The 14,203-nt window shown below is 39.5% G+C and overlaps 3 protein-coding genes and 1 pseudogene across 6 annotated transcripts; 2 read left to right on the top strand and 2 right to left on the bottom strand.

Annotated features, from left to right (window-relative positions):
• Positions 1 to 682: 682 nt before the first annotated feature.
• On the top strand, positions 683 to 2,133 carry LOC137749592 (pentatricopeptide repeat-containing protein At2g42920, chloroplastic pseudogene; annotated as a pseudogene).
• Positions 2,134 to 2,229: 96 nt separating this feature from the next.
• On the bottom strand, positions 2,230 to 3,222 carry LOC137709360 (Putative AT-hook DNA-binding family protein). Its single transcript, XM_068448450.2, has one exon. The coding sequence runs from the start codon at positions 3,220 to 3,222 to the stop codon at positions 2,485 to 2,487; it is 738 nt and encodes a 245-aa protein (XP_068304551.2). The 3' UTR covers positions 2,230 to 2,484.
• On the bottom strand, positions 2,230 to 10,161 carry LOC137709359 (uncharacterized). 4 transcript variants are annotated; one of them, XM_068448448.2, is made up of 10 exons: positions 9,763 to 10,161; positions 9,032 to 9,075; positions 8,513 to 8,630; positions 8,287 to 8,398; positions 7,202 to 7,827; positions 6,025 to 6,331; positions 5,695 to 5,944; positions 4,894 to 5,022; positions 4,311 to 4,751; positions 2,230 to 4,151 (listed from the first exon to the last, which is right to left on the bottom strand). In XM_068448448.2, the coding sequence occupies exons 1-10, from the start codon at positions 9,938 to 9,940 to the stop codon at positions 3,888 to 3,890; spliced, it is 2,469 nt and encodes an 822-aa protein (XP_068304549.2). In that variant the 5' UTR covers positions 9,941 to 10,161; the 3' UTR covers positions 2,230 to 3,887. The 4 variants fall into 4 exon arrangements, with proteins under 4 accessions (XP_068304549.2, XP_068304550.2, XP_088545437.1 ...); XM_068448449.2 differs by having other exon boundaries at positions 6,025 to 6,262; XM_088689311.1 differs by lacking the exon at positions 4,894 to 5,022.
• Positions 10,162 to 11,143: 982 nt separating this feature from the next.
• Positions 11,144 to 14,203, top strand: LOC137709088 (Magnesium transporter CorA-like family protein). Its single transcript, XM_068448228.2, has 7 exons — positions 11,144 to 11,752; positions 11,877 to 12,065; positions 12,199 to 12,290; positions 12,413 to 12,472; positions 12,583 to 12,652; positions 13,116 to 13,319; positions 13,815 to 14,203. The coding sequence occupies exons 1-7, from the start codon at positions 11,144 to 11,146 to the stop codon at positions 14,196 to 14,198; spliced, it is 1,608 nt and encodes a 535-aa protein (XP_068304329.2). The 3' UTR covers positions 14,199 to 14,203.

Below are 14,203 nucleotides of genomic sequence, written 5' to 3'. Positions count from 1 at the left end.
TGTGTGTACCACATTTATTCGTCCCACTTCCCTCATGAAAATGCGACTCATTTAAACCAAATAAATTCATGATTTTTTTTAACAAAGTAGAAGTTGGACGTCGTTAGTTTAAATTCACTTTCCAAGAGATCTAAGAAATAAATGTTTTTTTTATGAGACACGTTAGAAAAATGTTTATGTTGATGCACTGTCTAAGCAAGACAATTTGTTGATAAATCAATTTTCTAAATTCACAATTCGGACAATATAAGCATATTATGTTGCCTTATGGTACAAGTAGTTTTATCATGTAGTCCCTTGCGTGGATTTTAACAGTACTCATGTGAGGAGCTGGTCGACCAGCCAAGCACAAAATACGGAAGACTGGCCCATAAATCAAATCCATGGTAAAAATTTGGGGAATGATCACAAGTTCCAAGCCCTCAAAGTTCAACTAGCATTTCCAACGGTCCAAAATTATTATAACTTTTAAAGCAACAAAACAGATGGGTCGTTGGATGAAATTTCATAAGTTCGGATCACTTGATCCGGTAGCTTGGTGGATCTCTTCTCATATTCCCCACAAGAAGATTAGATATCATACAATACAACTCAGAAACAAAAAACAAAAGCCACAAGAAATAGGACACCATGTTGTTGCTCTTTCACTTCTTCAACCTCCATATCCAAATTCATCTCAGAAAGTCCACACCTCTCCATGCTAGAAAACCAATGCACCTCCATGAAAGACCTTCAAAAGATCCACGCCCACCTCCTCAAAACTGGCCTGGCCAATGACACCATCGCCGCCAGCCGCGTATTGGCCTTTTCTGCCTCCCCACCTGGAGACATCAACTACGCCTATATGGTTTTCAGACACATCGAAGAACCAAACCCCTTCATTTGGAACACCATCATTAGAGGCTTCCGAAAGCCAAAACCTAAAACTGCAATCTCTCTTTTCACTGGAATGCTGGTGGCTTCAGAAACTGAGCCACAGAGATTACTTACCCTTCAGTTTTCAAGGCTTACGCACAAGATGGTCTAGCCAAAAATGGAGCTCAGCTTCATGGAAGAGTTATAAAATCTGGCCTCGAAAGACATTAAGTTTATACGAAACACGATCATACACATGTATGCAAATTGTGGGTTTTTTAGTGAAGCAAGAGAACTGTTGGATGAGGACTTGGAATGTGACAATGTTGCATGGAACTCTATGGTCATGGACCCTTCCAAATGTGGTGAAGTGAGTGAATCCAAGAGGCTGTTTGATAAAACGCCTTCGAGGAATTTGGTTTCTTGGAATTCGATGATTAGTGGATCTGTTAGGAATGGGAAGTATGCAGAGGCATTGGATCTTTTCGGCGAAATGCAGGAGAGGATTAGGCCTAGTGAGTTTACAATGGTGAGCTTGTTGAATGCTTCAGCTCAGCTGGGAGCAATTGGACAAGGGGAGTGGATTCTTGAACACATAAAGAAAAATGGGATTGAAACTAATGGAATTGTTGTCACAGCAATTATAAACATGTACTGCAAATGTGGGAGCATCGAAAAGGCTATTCATGTTTTTTATGCAACCCCAAAAAAAGGTTGTCCTGTTGGAACACCATGATCATGGGTCTAGCGGTAAATGGTTGTGAGGAAGAAGCGATTGAGCTGTTCTCGAGGCTTGAATCTTCGAAATTTATACCAGATGGTGTCAGTTTTCTTGGCGTCGTAACAGCATACTATAGTTCCATGGTTAATGTGTTAGGCAGGGCGGGACTTCTTGAAGATGCAGAAGAGATTATAGATAACATGCCGGTAAAAGCAGACGCCATTATTTGGGGGTCATTGCTCTCGTCTTGTAGGAAGCACAAAAACATTAAGATGGCAAAACAAGCAGCAAAGCGTGTGATCGAATTGGATCCAAATGACAGCTGCGGTTATGTGCTTATGTCGAATATCTATGCAGCTTCCAGCCAATTTCACGAAGCAATAAAGGAAAGGCTTTCGACGAAGGAGCAGTAGATAGAGAAAGAACCAGGATGTAGTTTGATCGAAGTGGACAGGGAGGTTCATGAGTTTATAGCCAGTGGAAGACTGCATCAAAAAGCGCCAGAGATCTATTCTTTGCTGGATGAGTTGGGGTTTATGATGCTGGAAATGGGGTAGGTTACGATAATTTAGCTTCAAATTACCATTCGGGAAATCAGTGTGCGTGCTAAACTGAATTTGTGTACAAACTGAAGGCATAGAACAGAAGAGAAGTAGATTAACTGTATTTTATATAGCTGCTCGTGCAATGGTTACATGATTTATATACTTAATGTAGGTTACATGAAAAGAAAAAACAAGAAGTAATAAGGGAATTCGAATCTCTTTCGATAAAGCTTAATGCTACTGGAGAGATGACACATCTGGAGAATATTAATCACCACTTACTAATACAGACATTGATTTCTTGCAACTCAAGTTTTTGACATGGTTAGGCCGGATGCCCAGGATTACACCTCAGGAGGGACATTACCAATTAGTGATCAGGTTCTGAGGAAGTCCATATAAATCCGAGACGTCCAGGTGGTGGTGGCGGCCATTTTGGTACTGCTGATTTTGCAAAGCCACAGCAACTTCATCTTCATCCAGTGGCAGGCGATCAAAAGTGGCGTTCATGAAGGAAGCAGCCATGATCACGACAGGCCCTGAAGCAACGAGTGCACCAACCACACCCCCACCCACAACCTGCCCCTGAGCCCCTGCAAGATAGATGGTTAGGCCTGTGATGCCAGGAGGGGCTGGAGGGGGCAGGATTGACCCGAGCAATGAGAGTATTTCAAAACGGCCATGGAGGGTCACAATAGCGCCGGAGGAAGCTGGTTGTCGCAGCGTGACATTGGTCACACAGCCACTTCCACTCAGTATGCAAATGCCCCTCTGCTTCCTCCTTGCAAAGTGGGTTAAACTCTCACTCACATCACAGCCAGAACTTACCTCCATAGCATGAGCTCGAAGTGCGTTAGCGCTGTCACGAGTGACTATGATGGGCGGCTTCGGCTTGTTCTTCGAACCCGCTGGCCTCCCACGTGGCCGGCGAAGAGTCTCCCCCTCAGAAACCAGTGTCACTGCCTTAGGCAACTTGGGTTCTGTAAGCATTGCATCATTCCCAGGCTCGTGGTGACTGTTACTTTTATCGGCGTCTTGGCTCCGATCAATTACAGTTTTGGACACGACGGAAGGAACCACCAGATCTGAACCGCCCGCCATTAGCAAACCCGTTTGAGCATGCACTCTTTGCAGTCACAAGAAATTCACCATAAGATGTGTTCAGAAAGCATGATTAAATAGCAACTTTTCTAGCAATAGTTTTATGCAGCAAACCAGAAAGAATGATCCAGAATTAGGAGGTGATTAAGTGATACCAACCACAAAATTAATCACTAATAATATCAAAACTGCAAAATCACTCTCACTGCCTACCTCCCAACTGACTTTTCCCTTCATGTCAATTGCCTTCTCCAACAGTTACATCAATTATACTTAAATCACTAACAAACCATACACAAATCAGTTATTTGAGCACACAAGCTACCAACTCAGACATTGCACATGCTTCAAGGTAGAGCGAGAATTCCGTTGAACCTTAAACTATCGAATCAGAAGGCTTTCTTCACTAGTAGAAACAAAACTTGCAGGCTACCCCATTGAATTTAGAGATCATGCCCCAACGTAGTTTCCTACGATACAACGTTGAGACATTTGGCAGAAAACGATAACTTCCCCGTTTAGAGTATGTACAATTGGACAGCCACACAGAACCGCCGTAGATTCTGAACTATAGTGACCCTAATTTTGGCAACTCCAAACTCACTACAAGCCCATGTCAAAAAACAAAAAATGAAAAAAGAGAAGGAGAAAGGGGAAACTTTCTATTAGTAGGTCCGCTGCCAAATCTGGTGCAGCTGCTGAGGTGACAGGTCTTGGAATCCTCCTAAGCCTAAATCATTGAGGCGTTGTCGCTGATGTTCTTGTGTTGCGTCCTTTTGGGAAAAATAGAAATCGGGGTGTCCCTGATAATTCTGCAACTTGGTGGGCAGCTGTCCAGCCCGCCCTTGTCGATATCCTGCATGCTGTTGATTATGCCCAAGTAAGTTATTAAATGCACTGTCTGGAACGGAAGGCAATGTTCTTGAACTCTGGAATCCACAGAAATGACAGCCAATCGTCAGATCAGTAACCAAAACAATGAATATCAAATCAGAAGTCATGCTGAGCTACTGCTCTGAAGCAAACTACTAGCAATAATATGCACAAACAAAAATTGCGCCGAAATACTTCTATGTTTCAATGTCTACCTGATAAAGAGTGGCTAAATGGTTTCCATCTTTATACTGGGGGAGGAATACATCATCATAGTCAGGTATGCTGCCAGGAGTGGCAGATGCATTATGCAATAAACTCCCGTGAGTGTTATTAGAGGCCCCAAAACTTACATGACCAGTGACAGCAGCAGCAGCAGATGTAGGCAATCTGCTTACTGAGGCTCCACTATACTGTGGGAAGTTGTATTCCATGCTAGCCCCTGACTGATGGAATGCACTACCACCTACATACTCTTGCTGCAAATTTGGTGGCACGGGTGAGTAGTTCTGAGCCTGAGGCATGGAATGTTTATAGACCATACTGTTTGCTAACTGTTCGTAAGAAAGGGTAGGCTGAGCGTATGAACGGGATGTATGACACTGAGGAAGTACAGAACATGCCTCAGACAAAGGTATGGTGCCTGGTCTCAGAGCCTGTATGATTTAATGCCACGATATCAGCAATGCCTTATTTCATTTACTCCACAAAAATTAATAACAATATTTTGCATGTGGACCTCAAATTCAAGAACAGGGTTTTAATGCACTGAACGATGTGTGGTCACCCATCACTTACATCAGACGTGGAAATTGTTGGGTTGGTTACGGAAGAAACTGCACTGCTATATCTTGAAGGCACAGGTGGCTTCACCAAAAACTGTTGGAATGACTCCAATAGGTCACTTCGTACAGAATCTGAATACGCCTGGAAAAAAAATTTCAAGTGGGAGAGAGAGCGAGAGAGAACAGCAAGAATACAAGGTTATCAGCTCACATGCATAATCACAATGTTCAAAACCCTGAAAGAAAATACAAATTTGACAAGAAGATTGGCGACACCAAGGAAGAAGGCAAAAGAGAGATTGGATAATAGATGATCATGAAGGATAGAGAACAGATCTATCAGGGATTAGCTATACACTGGAAATGCTCTTTCTTATGAACACACTCAGATTTAACTAGGAATTCCATCAAAGGAGTGGGCATATCAGCACAGCAGTTACAAGTAGGGATTGCTACACAAACAGACGACATACATATTCTCCAACATGATTTTTCTTTATGCATACGCGCATGAAAATGCTTAGAAAAACCACAGTACCATGAAAAGTGGAATAAATTCATTAAGCCAACTCCATGAGCACAAAATCATTGAAGTTAAGGTATACAGATCATCATTCCATAGCATAGAAACAAGTCTTGGTCCAATACTAAATCAATTAGAATCATCACCATTTAGCAAACATTTAAATGTAAAAATGTGGCACTCATGTAAATCATCCCAATGCATACAAGTAACTACTCAAAAAATTCAAACAATACTACTTATAAGTTGAGCATAAAAGAATGCAGAAAGTTAAGAAAATATAACTCTTACCATATCAGTTTTAGGTACATTTCTGAATTCGGGATCTGCCTTTGCAAAAGGCAATCCAGAAGTTGCTTTTTCAATCTTCTCAGAATTAAAATGATGTAGAGATGAGGTAGTAATGTCTTTATATCCACGGGTTGCTTCAAGGATATCCTGTTTTATTGGTTCTCGCTGTGAAGGTACAGGCAAATAATAACCTATGGCTGCTCTTCTAGTATCATATAAGGATCCACGAACGTGATTATACCCTGAATTTCTGAACAGGGAAAAAAATCCAAAAGATTAAGTGACATTACAACTAATATGATAGATTTGAACTAAGTGAAAGAGTCGTGCCTTGTATCCAAGCGAGCGGCTGAGAAAACATCTACTCCTGCAGAAGATCCTCCCAAATCATTTTTCAAGGAATTAGATGGCTTGCTCGATAATGCAGAACTTTGAGCTGGTCTAAAGGTGCCAAAACTCAAATGCAAACAATCGGCAGCCAATTCTTGCAAATTATTTGGAAGGACTACTGCGAAATTATCTTGACCTTCATCCTTTCTTAGATTCAGTTGTTGCATTCTCACAGTAGCTGATGCCACAGCAACATCATTAGAGACAGAATGATTTGGATATGATGCATTTGAATCAATACCGGTTCCTGGAATTACACAAAAGCAATGACAAGAAAGACAAGAAGAAAAGGTAGCATAAACTTCTTCCTCGACGTTGACAATTATAAGATTTCAGAGTCAAAACAAAACTGTTTTCTTTCAAACATTTAACCATATGACAAGAAGGTAAGTTTGCAACCTTTGACCGCCAGAACAACCACAAACCCTTCATCAAAGACATTGCAGTTTCATAAACAAAATCCAAACTTCAGCACCACTGTTTTTGGGTTCAAATACCACTTTGAGGTTGAGGACAAGGGTGTAAGATAACATCAACAACTCCACCAATCTAGACCCAAACAGGGTTAGATAGAGAAAGTACCAGGACTCTAATGAAACAAATTATTTCACGAAAAAAGTCAATTGGCTACTCAAGCACATTGACTCTTCTCAAGCAACTTCATCTATTATTACCAATTTTAGTGAAGGTTACAGGACAAAGTGCTAGGAGCATTACCATGCAGAAAAAAAAAATATCAGTGTGTCAACAAATAAAAGTGCAGATAAACTTATGCTTATACAAGTCACAAAACTTTCAAAACATAGAAAAGAACAAAATCTGAAATTATAAATGCAACCAAAGAAGGTTAAAATGACAAAAATGAGACACAGAAATGTAGAGACATGTTTCATTCAGCCGAAGATGATAGATCTAACAATTCAAACCACCATGGATGTAAATCATGCCACCAACCTAAAAACAACCATGATGTTTTATATGTTATCCATTACAACACAATGATCTGGATTGATATAGATTCTAGCATCACGAATGTCATTAGCAATGATCTATCATATCATACCTGGAATAGAGAAAACAATCATCCCAAATTCATATATAACACAATAATAATTACCTTCTCCATTCTCATATGCAGACCTAAGAGATTCGTAGGAACTAGAATTGGAAGACAAATCATCAACACAATATGATTTTCCACCGGAAGCATCCGCCATCTTCTGTCTACTGGAAGCAAAAGCATAAGCATTGCAATCTGAGCTAACACTTTCACTACTAATATTCCCCTCTGATTCTTGGACCTTATGTGACTGGTAATCCCTTGGCACGTTGGATTCATTGATATAAAACTTAGATTGATTTGCATTTAAAGCTGATGACCTATTTGCAGCTGTTGGCTGCTCAATCACACGCCATTCATCATGGAAATGATTCTGTCCAGCACTATCGCCAGTTTTATGTAACATCTCGGACACACGAGGATTATGAGAGTGCATATATTGGTGCATCTTTGTTTGGGAAGATTCCACGTGGCTATTACATGAATATATTGAAAATGCATCCTGATGTGAAGATGTATCAGATGAAATACGTGAGCCCATGCTAGGTTGTCTACCCATCTTAACAATGTCGGCCATTGAAAGATTCCCCAAGCTGGTTCCATAAGTAGATTGATTTCCCGCAGAAGGTTGTAGAGATGCAGAGACTGAATCACCTGGCCTTATGGAAGTACTAAAAGATTCACTGCAGCAGATATTGAACAATGATTTGCATGAGTAATAAAAGACATAAAAGAACATCTGACTACTCTTACTAACTGTTTCTGCTTCTAGTTCTTTAATCAGTTACTTTAATAATAGAAGGGTATGATGATATTAATAAAGCAATAAAAGAAAACAACGAAACCTGCCCTGTTCAAAACACTGAACTAAACAACTTGACGGAAAGAAAGAAAACACCCCACTCTCTCCCTTCACCTTCCCCTCCCCCTCTCCTATCCTTTCACATTTCTCCATCTTTGCTTTATTCACTAATATTCTAATACCCACCCCTTGTACATGCATAGTTATGGAAGAAAACTATCCTGAATCAACCAATGAAAAATTACTTGAGTTAACATATGGCTCATGCATGATGTCACCCCTCCACAGCTAATCTTATATAAGAAAACAGATGACACTAGAACTTCAGTTTAAAACTTACTGCTGAGATGAAGGTTGCTGGCTTGTGGTTCCTCCTGTAAAGTGAGAAGCTGAAGTATGAGGTGAAGGAGCAACAAACCCATTCTGTCCTTTATATGCTGCTTTACCAAGCTCTAACAAAAGGAACACAAGCAGTTCACAAATTAAAAACATGCGATGCTGAAATGCACAACAATACTACTCATACAATTACAAGACAGTGACTTTACACAATGAGATCAATATACCATTGGAACTAGTTTGAGTTGATCCACACCATCCACCAGTACGCTCGCTAATACCTCTAGCACCACAATTTGAACCTGCATTGTGAACTCGCGACTTGGTGTCCTGTGTCTCCTTTATCTGGGATTTTTAAAATAACATGACATAACAAAATAAAATATAAAGATACAGGAAAAGGAACAAATGATGTAACAACCGAAAAGGAGGGAGTCCTTATTCATCACTCCAATCACAATTTGAAATACATACTAGAGAGTCAGACGGAAAGGAAGCATAAACTGAATTTTTCAATCATGTAAAAAATAAAAATAGGAACAGTAAAGATTCTCCTGAAACACAGTTACCCAAAAACTATTTTTTATGAAATTTAACAACATTGGAATTAACCTTAAAAAAATTCCAGTGTTCCTAACACCAACACAGTTAGCTTCACGCACAAGAAAAGTGGAAGAAAAATTATTATTGGAGAACGAATTAAAAGCTACACATTTGCAAGGGTGGGTGCATTTTTGCAAGGGTACCTCTTTCCTTCTTTCACGTTTGCTCCTGACTTCATGAAAAGTATCTACACATTTGCAGAATACTAAATCAATGACGACTTTAAAGATCATTAGATAGCGGAAGAAAATTCCGTCGATTAGATATAACTTAAACTCAATTGAAAGTGCAATGCATGGTAAAATTTCTGTCCTTTATACAAAAATTGATATTTTATATCATCTCTAACCTAAAAAAATCGAATACAAGCATTAGGATTTAAATATTTCATTAGAAAGAAAAAAAATCCTTTGTATTTCTACATATCAGCACTCTTAGAAATCGGCAAGTAATAAGAAAATTAGAATTTCCTAATGCATTGCTTGGATGGAGAAAATATACACCGAAGCTTCTACAACTGAACAAGAAAACAATACCATTACATATATTAGCTTGAAAATTTGATTAAAAATCAAAATAAGGAAGGTCAGTATATTCCAGGCAAACCCAAATTTTGCTCTGAACAATCAAATCTTCTAAATTTTCCCGGCAACAAAAAATCAAGCTTCTAATTATTCCGGCAATAAACCCAAATTATCACAACGTTGAAAACTCTTTACTTTCTTATCTTCTCCTATGGTTTCTCAGCATCCAAACAAAAAATTACTAAATAAAGATTAAATCTTCCATTCTTTTCCCAAAATCAAAGCATCCAAATATAATATTTAATTTAAATACGACTGAAAAATCAAAAGGTGGTGGCGCTGTAGAAAACCTAAAGAGAGCAGGCGCTGAACGGCGTCGCTCGGGTCCATATTGCACTCTTTAAGAACCGAGTAGATCTCAGGCTCCGGACAGTTAACAATCTCCTTCAGGCTCTGTATAATCTTCCTCGTCGTCGGCGGAAACTGCGCCGCCGCTACCCCCACTCCATTCTTCGTCTCGCTCCCCATCCCTCTCTCCCCTTTCTCTCTCCTAAAAAATATAATCGGAGAAAAAAAATTCCCAGAAAAAATAAAACTTTCTTTGCGGCTAGAGATTTTCCGATCAGCCAAACAGAAATCCAAAACCCTCAGTCTCTCACTGCTCTCGCTCTCTCTCTCTCTCTCTCTCTCTCAAAACGTCATTACAAAATCCTCTCTCTCTCACGTTTGGCTTTTATATACGCCACCCCGGTTTTTTCTTTTCTGGGTGGACTTATTTAGAAGTGGTAAGATGATGACAGCAAGGGGAGATGCTAAACTTCTTGGCTGTAAGGGTTTTGTTGTGACGGTCCCCTCGTTTTAATCCAGGCAATAAATTTAGTTTACAAGAGGTAAAATAAATATTTCTACTCACCATACTCGAACAATGATGATGTTTATCATTATATTTATCACTGTTAAATGAGAAAATTTTTTAAATTTAGATAATTGATAAATAATGTGATGAGTATCAACCCGTTAAATAACTAAATTTTAAAATTTGTATAGTTAATAGATAAGGTGCTGAGCATTACGACCGCTCAGCGAAAATGCAAAATAAAAGAACGAAACACCAATTGCAATTGGCAGAGTTTGCAAGGTGGTGGTGGTTGGTGTAATTACATGGTGTGCGGCAAGCCAAGAGGACGCCGAGTTGAATACTATCATGCAACTTCACAGCAGATGCGTCCACGTGCCCATGTCAACCGCTTCCCATGCCATGCCAATATATATGCCGTGCCTCCCTCACTCCCTCCTCAATATTTCTGCCGCTTCTCTTGAACTCTTTCATGTTTCAACACCCCGCTCTCACTCGCTGCTGCGAAATTTCATCACACTTGTCTCTCACCGGGTACGAATAAGATTGTAATCCATGCAGTAAGATTTTAACTCTCGATTCCAATATAATATCTTTCTTCTTTTCGCAACAACTGAGTTCGAAATTTCAAACTGCCGTGTACTCTTCGGTGTCTTTTTTTTCTCTATGTTTGCTATGAAATATGAATATGTGGTTCAGAAGGAAAATTAGCAGTTATTCTTGGTTGTTAACATGTGATCTAGCCGAAACATGGACACATGATGTTACCTTTTTCTTGTAATGAAAATTATGTTCTGATTGCTTTGATTTCCTCCGTAAGGAGCTTAGGAACATGAATTTCTATGTTTTTGCTCAGATTATTTGACACAGAAGCAATGACAGCTCCGGGGCGCAACGAAACGAAGAAGCAAGAGAATCAGAAAGCCTACTGTAATGGTATAGATGACAATCCGGTTAATGATCTTTGGACTAATGGAATCATTTATGCGTTTGAATTTGTTCGAGGGCATAAGAAGGCCCTCTCATCGCCACTAGTCGTCAAGGATGTGGCGAAGAATCAAGTTTCGAAGAAGCCAGTTTCTTCACCTCCCCTCGCAAATTCCCGAGTTGGTCAGAATAATGTAGAATGCAATAAGGACTCTCATTCAGGCCGTTTCTGTGCCAGAGAAGGTGTTCCAAGAAATTGTTGGGTGCCGATTGGCTGGGATAGGATATCGGAACTGGTCCAGACAGTGCAAGTTGATGCTTGCTGGGAGGAGCCTAACGGCTTCACAGAGGATGACGATGATGTTACTGTAGCAGATGTCGCAGCTCCTTACTGGGAACGGCCAGTAGGTCCTACATGGTGGTGTCATGTAGATGCCGGCCATCCATACATCAATTGGTGGCTGAGTACTGCTCGATGGTTACACCCGGCTGTCAGTATTGCTTTGCGAGATGAAAGTAAGCTGATAAGCGAGCGAATGAAGCACCTCCTGTACGAGGTAAAATACTCTTATCTTTGAGACTATCCTTCCGCTGATTGCTTTACAAACTTACTATGCAGAATGACTAATCTAACTTATTAGTGTTAAATTTAATGCATGTAGTTTTCTATTATAATGCCAGGTTCCTGTAAGGGTTGCATGTGGCCTATTATTTGAGCTCCTAGGCCAGTCAGCAGGTGATCCACTTGTTAATGAAGATGACATTCCCGTTGTCTTACGATCATGGCAGTCACAGAATTTTCTCGTAACAGCATTGCATGTTAAAGGTTCTGCACAAAATGTTAATGTCTTAGGAATATCAGAAGTCCAGGTTTGTTCTTGTTCAATGAAAGACTTGCTTATGAATATCACATTGCTTTTACATCGACAAACTTGATTCCATTTTCGTGCGTAATCAACTGAAATCTATTCCTCATGATGACTTAATCCCATGCTTGGTGAAGGAACTGCTTGCTGCCGAGGGCATTACCATGCCACGGAATATTCACGAAGTCATAGCACATTTAGCTTCTCGCCTTGCATGTTGGGATGATAGGTGACTGATTTTTTTCATCAGGCAGTGTTAAGCATAAAATTGCACTCACTAAACCATGCGAGATTTGGTCGTGTAATGACTTGTTTCTTTGTTACTTTTTCGTACTTTGGATGATTTTTCAGATTATATCGCAAATTCATATTTGGGGCAGCAGATGAAGTTGAGCTGAAGTTTATGAACAGGTGCTTCAATCCACCCGTTTCATCATATTATATACAAAAGATTAAGATTGGGAATAGGTCTACTGATTAAGTGTATGACAAATGTAACATGAAATGTTCGATTATGATAGGAGAACTCACGAAGATATGTATCTATTCAGTATAATATTGAACCAAGAAATCCGATGGTTATCAACCCAGGTACGATACTTTTTGTTATACTTGCAGAAAATTTTGTCTTGAATACTACGAGAAGAAATTTCAATTCACTAGTTTGTCTTTAGTATGTAGAATAATCTAAATCAATTGGTTAATTGGCATTAGTTTGCTATAGATTTGTATTCGCATGGAGTTCTAAGAACAATAAACAGAAGAAATGATGTTTAACTACAAATTCAGAACAAGTGAGAAACAAAAATAAACTGTGAAATATTTGTCCGCGTTGAGATATGGAGTACAATGTGTGAACGACAGGGATCAAGTTGGGATTAAACTTCAAAATCACTGTTATATTCTGTTTCATACATCTGGTTTTCTTCCTTTAAATCAAGTGCCGTTAATTTAATTTCAGATGAACAACTAAAGACTTTCTTATAAGTTCGAATCGTGCAAAAAATACATTAATGTTTCACCTGAACTTGGTTTCTTGATGTTCACCCTGAAGGTTATTAGGGTGAAGTGGTCACTCCATGCAAGAGAGGAGATCATGTTCGAGCTTCTTCACCACTTGAGAGGGGACACCACAAAGGGATTGCTGGAAGGAGTAAGAAAGAGTACAAGGGAAATGATTCAAGAGCAAGAAGCTGTTCGCAGTCGCTTATTTACTATTCAAGATGTGATGCAGAGCTCTGTTCGGGCTTGGTTGCAGGTTTACATACATACTCAGATGCTTAAAATTGTCATAATATTTGCCATTGATCCCTTACAACGTCACAAGTAACTCCTTATCTCAAATATTTTATCCCAACGAAAAATGAATTTCAGTATGCATAGAGTGGAAATATAATTTGAGCTACGAGAAATTGTAGCATACATTTGTGAACGACTAATGAATATTGCAACATTGATGTTTTGCTTTGTATAAGAATTGTATAAGAAATGTACCTTGCCATACGTCATGTTGTTGGTAAGAAATTTCTGATAGTTACGGGTTAGTTGTGACACATTATGCTCAGATAAGGTTCATGAGTCGTATCAAGTTAGAGTTGTCTATTATGAGTTGCCCTAAAGCGCATGCCACATGAGATGAACAGTTTCTTCTGTTCTGTCCTCTCTTTGGTATGAAAGGTGTGTTTAATTTCATTTACCGGAACTGCATTACAATTCAGCTTTAAAAAAATTTTGGCACTACTATAAATTTTAGGACAGAAGCCTCACAGTGACACATAACTTGGGAGTTTTCGGTGGTTGTGGCCTTCTTCTTTCTATCATCACTGGCCTTTTTGGGATCAATGTGGATGGAATACCTGGAAAGGAAGGATCACCATATGCATTTGCTCTGTTTTCGGCCATTTTGGTCTTGTTAGGGGTTGTGCTGGTTGGAATTGGATTGGTTTACCTTGGCTTAAAGAAACCTATTGTTGAAGAAGATGTCGAAGTTAGAACACTCGAGCTTCAAGAGCTCGTTAAGATGTTTCAGCAAGAAGCAGAGTCACATGTGCAGGTTCGAAAAACTGTTCCTAGAACCAACCCAACTGCTGCAGGTAGACTCCCCAAAAGTGCTGCAGGTTATGTTCTCATCAGCTGAACAAA

The sequence above is a fragment of the Pyrus communis genome, chromosome 17 (assembly GCF_041283825.1).
Source record: "Pyrus communis isolate YQ-2024b chromosome 17, ASM4128382v1, whole genome shotgun sequence".
Lineage (NCBI taxonomy): Eukaryota > Viridiplantae > Streptophyta > Magnoliopsida > Rosales > Rosaceae > Pyrus > Pyrus communis.
This window is presented reverse-complemented; position numbering and strand designations above follow the sequence as displayed.

What these genes read in the sequence shown, in the direction of transcription:
- LOC137709360 (XM_068448450.2), bottom strand. Translation starts at nt 3,222, where the DNA reads ATGGCGGGCGGTTCAGATCTGGTGGTTCCTTCCGTCGTGTCCAAAACT.
- LOC137709088 (XM_068448228.2), top strand. Translation starts at nt 11,144, where the DNA reads ATGACAGCTCCGGGGCGCAACGAAACGAAGAAGCAAGAGAATCAGAAA. An exon ending in TAGGAATATCAGAAGTCCAG is followed by an intron (nt 12,066 to 12,198) that starts GTTTGTTCTTGT and finishes TGCTTGGTGAAG; the next exon opens with GAACTGCTTGCTGCCGAGGG. An exon ending in CTGTTCGGGCTTGGTTGCAG is followed by an intron (nt 13,320 to 13,814) that starts GTTTACATACAT and finishes TATAAATTTTAG; the next exon opens with GACAGAAGCCTCACAGTGAC.
- LOC137709359 (XM_068448448.2), bottom strand. Translation starts at nt 9,940, where the DNA reads ATGGGGAGCGAGACGAAGAATGGAGTGGGGGTAGCGGCGGCGCAGTTT. An exon ending in TCAGCGCCTGCTCTCTTTAG is followed by an intron (nt 9,076 to 9,762) that starts GTTTTCTACAGC and finishes GCAAATGTGTAG; the next exon opens with ATACTTTTCATGAAGTCAGG. An exon ending in CAACAATTTCCACGTCTGAT is followed by an intron (nt 4,752 to 4,893) that starts GTAAGTGATGGG and finishes TAAATCATACAG; the next exon opens with GCTCTGAGACCAGGCACCAT.